At 41.6% G+C, this 7,379-nt stretch overlaps 1 protein-coding gene across 5 annotated transcripts in view; it reads right to left on the bottom strand.

Annotated features, from left to right (window-relative positions):
• Positions 1 to 3,516: 3,516 nt before the first annotated feature.
• ZMYND12 (zinc finger MYND-type containing 12) overlaps positions 3,517 to 7,379 on the bottom strand; it is a 30,889-nt gene continuing 27,026 nt past the window's right edge. For 2 of the 5 annotated variants that reach the window (XM_043461685.1, XM_043461689.1), the window contains exon 7: positions 3,517 to 6,120. In XM_043461685.1, coding sequence (XP_043317620.1) covers positions 5,804 to 6,120 — 317 coding nt within the window. In that variant the 3' untranslated portion in view covers positions 3,517 to 5,803. The remainder of the gene's footprint in view (positions 6,121 to 7,379) is intronic. The other 3 variants (XM_043461688.1, XM_043461686.1, XM_043461690.1) reach the window with 3 other exon arrangements.

The raw sequence follows: 7,379 nt of genomic DNA, 5'->3' as shown, positions 1-7,379 counted from the left end.
CAAAAGCATTCCTGGAGATAAAGAGAATCACTTCCAAATACAAAAAATAAGGATTCAATTCACCAGGAAAATATTTGAATTTGTACTTGCCTAATAATCAAGCCCCAAAATATGTAATGCAAAAATTGATACAACTGCAGGAAAAATAGATACAGCCACAATCATATTGGAGGGATTTCATATACCTTTCTCAGAAATAAATTAAAAATTCATCAGTAAGATGCAGAGTTTGAAAATGTGAAAAAAAATTTATTTAATGGACATATATAGGGCATGGTTCCCAATAATTCCATCCTTTTCCAGCACACACAAAACAATTACAAATACATATTAACTATGCTCTGAGCCATAAAGAAAACTTCAAATAATTTCTTAAAGTAAAAATTGTACACAGAATATTTTATGATCTCAATAAAATTCAGCTGGAAAACAACAAAGAGGTAATTAAAGTCACCATCTTTTAGAAATTAAGAATCATACTTCTACATGACTCATGAGTCATAAAAAATTAAGATCTATTTAGAGCAAATGATAATAAAAATACTTTTAATAATATGTGGGATCAATGAAAGCAGTATTTAGAGATAAATTTATAGCTTTAAATTCAAACCTTAGAAAAGCAGAAAGGCTGAAAATAAATTACTAGACATGATGCAAAAAAGCAGAACATTATGGGCCATCACCAAGAGGAAAATCAGTCAACAGGAACAATGAATTGAAGCAATAATTTTATTAATATACTCAGTGGAGAGGATTCATGAAGAAGAATTCAGATGTGGAAGGAATAGAAAACAGGGGGGAGGGGGGAAAGAGGCCAGTGACTATAGTAAAGAAAAGAGTTCGAGTTTAATGTAATGGATGTTGAAGGACTTCTTTAGAACAAGGAAGTTCTAATATTTTCCTTTAACTTCTCTGCTGAAGAACTGTTCATCCTTCTCCTCACTCCCCCAAACTTCATTAAAGATCTCTTTGGAAGAGCTGGCTCATATTTGAAGTGAGAATCAAAAAGGAGTTGCGTCCCTAAAGAGATGAAAAAAACAACTACAAGACAAGATGTGGGAAGTGTGAGGGTAACTGAAGCTAAAAATGAAAGCAAGAGCCAGGTAGAAAAGTAAGGCCTTTGGGACTTCGCAGTCTTTGAGAATCCTAAGTGTACCCCAAGGGGATTTTACAGATCCAAAAGGGCAAGGTGTAGCCATCTGACTTATTTTTATTAATATTACATGTGTCTAAGTGAATTAACTTCAGTGAGGAATATAAAACTCTGATAGGTCTTTTTTTTTAGGGGGATAGTTAAATTTTTATTGAAGTATAGTTGATTTATAATATTGTCTTAATTTCAGACAAACGGCAAAGTGATTCATTTACACAACCGTATGTAAGGGAAAATGAGCCATTTCAGATTGTGTTTATCACCTGGGGAGATGATACAATATACATTTAAAAATTAGGAAACAGAGTGTACATAAGACTGATCTCTATTAGATATATTTTTATGTTTAGAAAAAATATCCAAAATGTTAGCTACGGCGTCTCTCTATGAGGAGTTCTGGGTGGTTTCTATTTCTTCTTTATATATAACTGTCCGCCATAAGTATGAACACTCCGTAAGTATGTATTTTTTAAAAGTTATATTGAGGTAACATCTTTTTCTTTTTAAAAAGTTTTTTTAATTGGAGGATAATTTCTTTACAACATTGTGTTGGTTTCTGCCATACATCAACACGAATCAGCCATAGGTATACATGTGTCCCCTCCCTCTTAAACCTCCCTCCCATCTCCCACCCCCATTCCACCCATCAGAGCACCCTGTGACATACAGCAAATTCCCACTGTCTATCTATTTTACATATGCTAATGTATATATTTCCATGCTACTCTCTCAATTTGTCCCACCCTCTCCTTCCACCTCTGTGTCCATAAGTCTGTTCTCTGTGTCTGCATCTCTATTGCCCTACAAATCTCTAATTGCATCTCTATGGCCCTACATCTCTAATGCCCTACAAATAGGTTCATTGGTACTATTATTTTAGATTCCATAAATATGCATTAATATGTGATATCTGTTTTTCTGACTTACTTCACTCTGGGTAACAAGCCCTAGGTTCTTTCTCCTCATTAGGACAGACTCAAATGTGTTCTTTTCTTATGGCTGAGTAATGTTACATTGTATATATGTACCACAACTTCTTTATTCATCTTAAAGCAGACATCTAGGTTGTTTCCACGTCCTAACTATTGTAAATAGTGCAGCAACAAACACTGGGGTACATGCATCTCTCTCAGTCATGGTTTTCTCAGAGTATATGACCAGTAGTGGGATTGTTGAGTCATATGGTGGTTCTATTCCTAATTTTTTAAGGAATCTCCATATTGTTCTCCATAGAGGCCGTATTGGTCCTTCGTTTTTCTAATTTATTTTATTTTTGGCTGCCCTGAGTCTTCATTGCTGCACCTGGGCTTTCTCTAATTGCAGCGAGTGGGGGCTACTCTCTAGCTTCAGTGCGCAGTCTTCTCATTGCAGTGGCTTCTCTTGTTGCGGAACATGGTCTCTAAGGTGGACGGGCTCCGTAGTTGCAGCTCGAAAGCTCTAGAGTGCAGGTTCAGTAATTGTGACACATGGGCTTAGTTGGCCTGTAGCATGGGGAATCTTCCCAGACTAGAGAGCAAACCACGGTCTGCTGCATTGCAAGGTGGATTCTTAACCACTGGGCCACCAGGTAAGTCCTTTGACAGGTCCTTGATTTGCATATCCTCTCCCTGGTTTAGATCTATCCAGAAAGCAAAGAGCTAATGGGCAGGCTGCTTGGCGAGTCTGGAGCAAAAATGTCTGCGCTAAATGACCAGAGTCCTCAATGGGACAAGTTGATACAGTCATGGCCACACCTGGGCCATCTTAGAATGTAATGAGATTGAGTGTGTGGGGGCAGTGAGTGAGGGTCACAGAGCTAGTATGTGAGAAAGCTGGGATGTGAGAACCAGGCATGTCTGCTCCCGTGCCTGCCCTCTGTCCCCTACATCACAGGAGACCTTCCAGAGGACTTCTGCCCTAGACAGTAGAGATGACTCACATCCACTTCAAATAACTCTCTGAGAAAAGAGACACCAGCTTGGAAAGGTAACTTAGCCCATCCATACTGGAGCTCCTTGAAAGGTCCCAGGGGCCTTTTCTGCCCAAGACCTACAATTTATGTCTGCATTTTGCAATTTGCTTTCTATGTGTCACACATCCTTTTTGCTCCTCCATTCCTCCTTTACTGCCTGCTTTTCCATTAAGTGGATCTTTCCTAGTGTGCCATTTTAATTTCTTTTTGATTTTAACTGTTTTTAGAGTAATTTTCTTAGCGATTGCTCTAGGAATCATAATGGGCATTTTAATCACAATCTACCTCAAATTAATGCTAACTTAATTACAGCAGAATAGAGGAACTTTACTCCAGTATAGCTCTAATCCCTACCCCTTTCTTTGGCAAAGAACGATGAAGCATGAATCACTGGGAGACCTCAGAGAAATAAGATAAACTATTTGCAGTTTAATTATGAATACCTTGTTAGTGAACTGACAGCACATTATTCAAAGTTGTACAAAGTCATAATAAGCAAGAGTTTTACTGATCTCTGTGCCAAAAGCTCTACATTCCCCCAACATATGCTGTGTAACAATGAAAACACAGCTACGAGTGCAGTCTCAGGGGAACAGGGTGGGTGCTTCAGCAATTCATAGCACCTCAGTGCTCCTGTGCAAGGCTGAAATACTTTAGATGCTCAGTCGTCCCTGATGCAGAGCTCATGGGTCACTAAGTAATGGGTTGAGCTTCCTTAACTGAGATGAGATTTAGTAAACCCTGAATGGTGTCTTGTTCCTGGACACTGAGCTTCTGTTTTTTGGCTAGGTGGAGGGCTTTCAAGGCATATTCCTCTGCCTGAAAGAGAATTGCAGAGACAAAAGGAAATTGTCACAGAAAAGCATTCTGTTGGAAGCCCCACCTCTGCTCAACCCCAGAAACATGGGCAGGACCCTTCAACTTCTCATACTACCCACTGAGCTCTTTGTGAAAACTTGTGAACACATGACCTAGGTCTTCATAGCTAGCCTCACATGTGGGATGAGGGTGAGAGAGGTCAGGGAACAGGAAAACCTGGATGCTGAATTTCTGAGTTTATAGTGGACAAAGCCTCTTTTCTCCATTTCAGGGCCCTTTGAACCAACATTGAGAGGCATAGAGGTGAGAGGTGCCACAAGTAAATTGCCATCTGGGGAGTCCAGGTGGCCCAGAGTCTTGATTTGGACAGAAGTTTCACAGGACATCCTGAGACAGACTCTGGCTCATCTTTCCTTCCTCCCTACCTTCCCTTCTTTCCTCCCTCTCTGCCTTCCTTCCCCCTTTCCCTCCTTTCTTTCAATAAACATTTATTGAATGGCTACTGTGTTTCAGAGACTGTGACTATAGGCAGAAATTCCTAACCTTGTGAAATTTACTATATAGTAGGAGAGAGAGGCAATAAACAAGACAAATAAGTAGAATACGATGGTATCTTAAATAGTGATTCAAGCTGAGAGAAAAAACTAAAGCAGGTAGGGAGACAGAAAGTATTAGTGATGGCAATGCTCCTGCTGCTGCTGCTGCTAAGTCGCTTCAGTCGTGTCAGATGGGGGGTTGCCATTTCAGACAGAGGACAGGGAAGGCCTTATTCAAGAGCAGATAGCTGATTCCAGACCTGAAAGAAGCAAGGCACCAATCTGAGTAGAGAGAGGTGGCCCTTTCTTCTAAGAACCTCTTGTAGACCTAACATCCTTAAAATACCTTGGAGGAATGACTTCCTTCAGCAGAAAATGGGACCCTGAAATGCAGAGGTTTTGTCCACAGTAAACCTGGAAATGCAATGAAAATGCTTCTCTGTTCCCTGACCCTTCTCACCTCCATCCCATATAGGGTGGCTGTCCCTCCTCCATGCTCCCACAGTGCCCCAGGCTTTGCTCTCACACTCTGTTATAACCCACTGATGGGGAACTCCTCCAGGCCCTGGTATACAGTAGGTGCTTAGTAAAAGTTTGCAGGCAAATGGAAAGAATGAAGGAAGGAATGGAGGAAGGGAACAGGGGAAGGACATCTTAACTTTCCCCATGTCACCTGCACAAAATTGCCTCCTCCAACCAACCCTCTCTCCTCTTTCCTCTTGCCTGCTTTGTTTTTCTTTGTAGAGCTTTTCAGCCTCTGAAATTATGTTACACATTTATGTGTTCACTTGTTTATTGTGACTTCCCCTCCTCCAGAAGAACCTAAGTTCCTTGGAAATAGGCAACTTGGCTGGTGGTTCACCACTGTACCCTCAGTCTCTAGAACCATCCTTTGCAAATGGCAGAAGTTCAATAAATTATTGAATGAGTGGATCAGTCAATCAATAAATTAAGGAACCTGAGATTTGCCACTTACTCTAGAAGAAATTTGGCAAATAATGGATGCACTCTGTGCCTCAGTTCCTTACCTGTAAAGTGGGAATGATAAAAGACTTACTTTGTAAGGTTGATATGGGAATTACATGTGATACTTCATGTAAAGTACTTAGGCTAGTGACTGGCATGTAATAAGCACTCAAAAATGATTACCTTTGGAATTGTTTCTGCCAGGATCCCTCCAGCAACAGGGAACTCACTATCACTGTGTAGTCAGAGTGACTGCTCCATTTCCCCAAGAACTCTCCAGAGCCCTTCTGTCCTACATGCCTCCCAGCACTGTCCCAGCCTCAGTCTACCTGTGCAACCCTAGGGTGGTCCCCTTGAGGGAAGAAGACAATCCTGTTTTCATTGTGCAGTTGGACTTAACACAGGGGAAATGTTGTGAGTGTCTGAACTTTTTTGGAGTGAGGGCTTACTCTGAGGACAAAAGCTAGTGCAGCTGGACAAAACAGCCGAATCCAACCAGAGGAATTTCTCCCTCTGTTTTAGATTTGCTGCTTTTCTAGGGGAACTTGCCTTTGAAGAATTCATCATCAGGAAGTAAAGCATGAACAGAATTTTGAGAACAAAGATTGTTTTTTGGGGGGCTTTGTTAGATGTAGATTCTCGAACGTTCAAGATTGAAGTCAGGATCTGAATAGCTTCTGCTTCCTGGGCTTCATCTGCAATGGAAAGAAAGGGAGAAAAGAGGAAACAGGCCCTGGGGCAGCTGCATCTACCCTCAGGGATAAGCACTGAGCAGTTAGGGCACCCGGCCTTCAGGCAGTTTGCCAGCTTTGTCCAACGTGCCATCATCAGAGTAAACTGAAAGAAAAAAAAAAAGTTCATTCCTACAGGTCCCTGAGTTGCTTAGCTTGCTTTCTTTCAGAGTCCTAGATTTCTCAGGCCCCCGATACAGGGAATTTGTCCTGGTGTGATTCCTTGGGTCCAACTCAGCTTTCATTCTATAGCAAGAGGAGGGAGACAGGCTTCTGGTAGTCACAGAATCTTAATTCTTCTTCCCCAAATCCTTTCCGCTTTCCCCATGTGAGGCTAAGCTAAGAGAAAAAGACAGAAAAGACATACACTGTAATGTTAAAGTTGACGCTCTTTGGATAGCAATGATTTTCAAGTTTTATGCTTTAACATGAACCACTTTTATAATGAGAGAAAAGTCAATAAAGTTATGAATTTTTCTAAGCTTAGCTCAAAACTTCTCCAAGAAGTCTTCCTTTTTCAAAACCATCCAACTGTCCTCATTTCTTCATTCTGGGACTCACCTTGTAATATAATTTGTACTTGTTGAAGTTATCTTTTCTTTCACATAGTTCCTGTCTCACTACACTGTTTGTCTCTTTTGAACAGAAACTAGATCCTGCGTCAATTTTTATGATCTCAGAAGGAATGGTGCTATATTCAGTCCTCAGCTCTTTGCTGAGCTAAGGATACAGAGATGACTCAGAATCCACCATGAGAAGAATCATGCTGCTGAGAAGCTCACGGTCCAGTAAACGAAGGGGATGAGGCTCCAGGACAAATGAGCAATGGGACTTCCATGTGGACACTCATGTGTCCCGGGAGGATAACACATAAAAAACGGATGCTGTGCAAAAATCTCGGGGGGTTCTAGCCGGGTTTTCTTTCCTTCCAAATCTGTCCCTCATTAACCCCACTGGAAAGACTGTGTGTGATGCTGCGGTGCTGTGCTGGGTTAAGTCACTTCAGTTATACCTGACCCTGTGCGACCCCATGGACTGTAGACCACCAGGCTCCTCTGTCCATGGGATTCTCCAGGCAAGAATACTGGAGTGGGTTGCCACACCCTCCTCCGGGGGCTCTTCCTGACTCAGGAATCAAACCCACCTCTCCTGAATTGGCAGGCAGGTCCCTTACCACTAGTGTCACCTGGGAAGCCCATGGGTGATGCTAGGGACCTGAATTT

The sequence above is a fragment of the Cervus canadensis genome, chromosome 2, assembly GCF_019320065.1.
Source record: "Cervus canadensis isolate Bull #8, Minnesota chromosome 2, ASM1932006v1, whole genome shotgun sequence".
In the NCBI taxonomy this organism is placed as follows: domain Eukaryota; kingdom Metazoa; phylum Chordata; class Mammalia; order Artiodactyla; family Cervidae; genus Cervus; species Cervus canadensis.
Note: the sequence above shows the minus strand (reverse complement) of the source record. Positions and strands in the feature narration are given on the sequence as shown.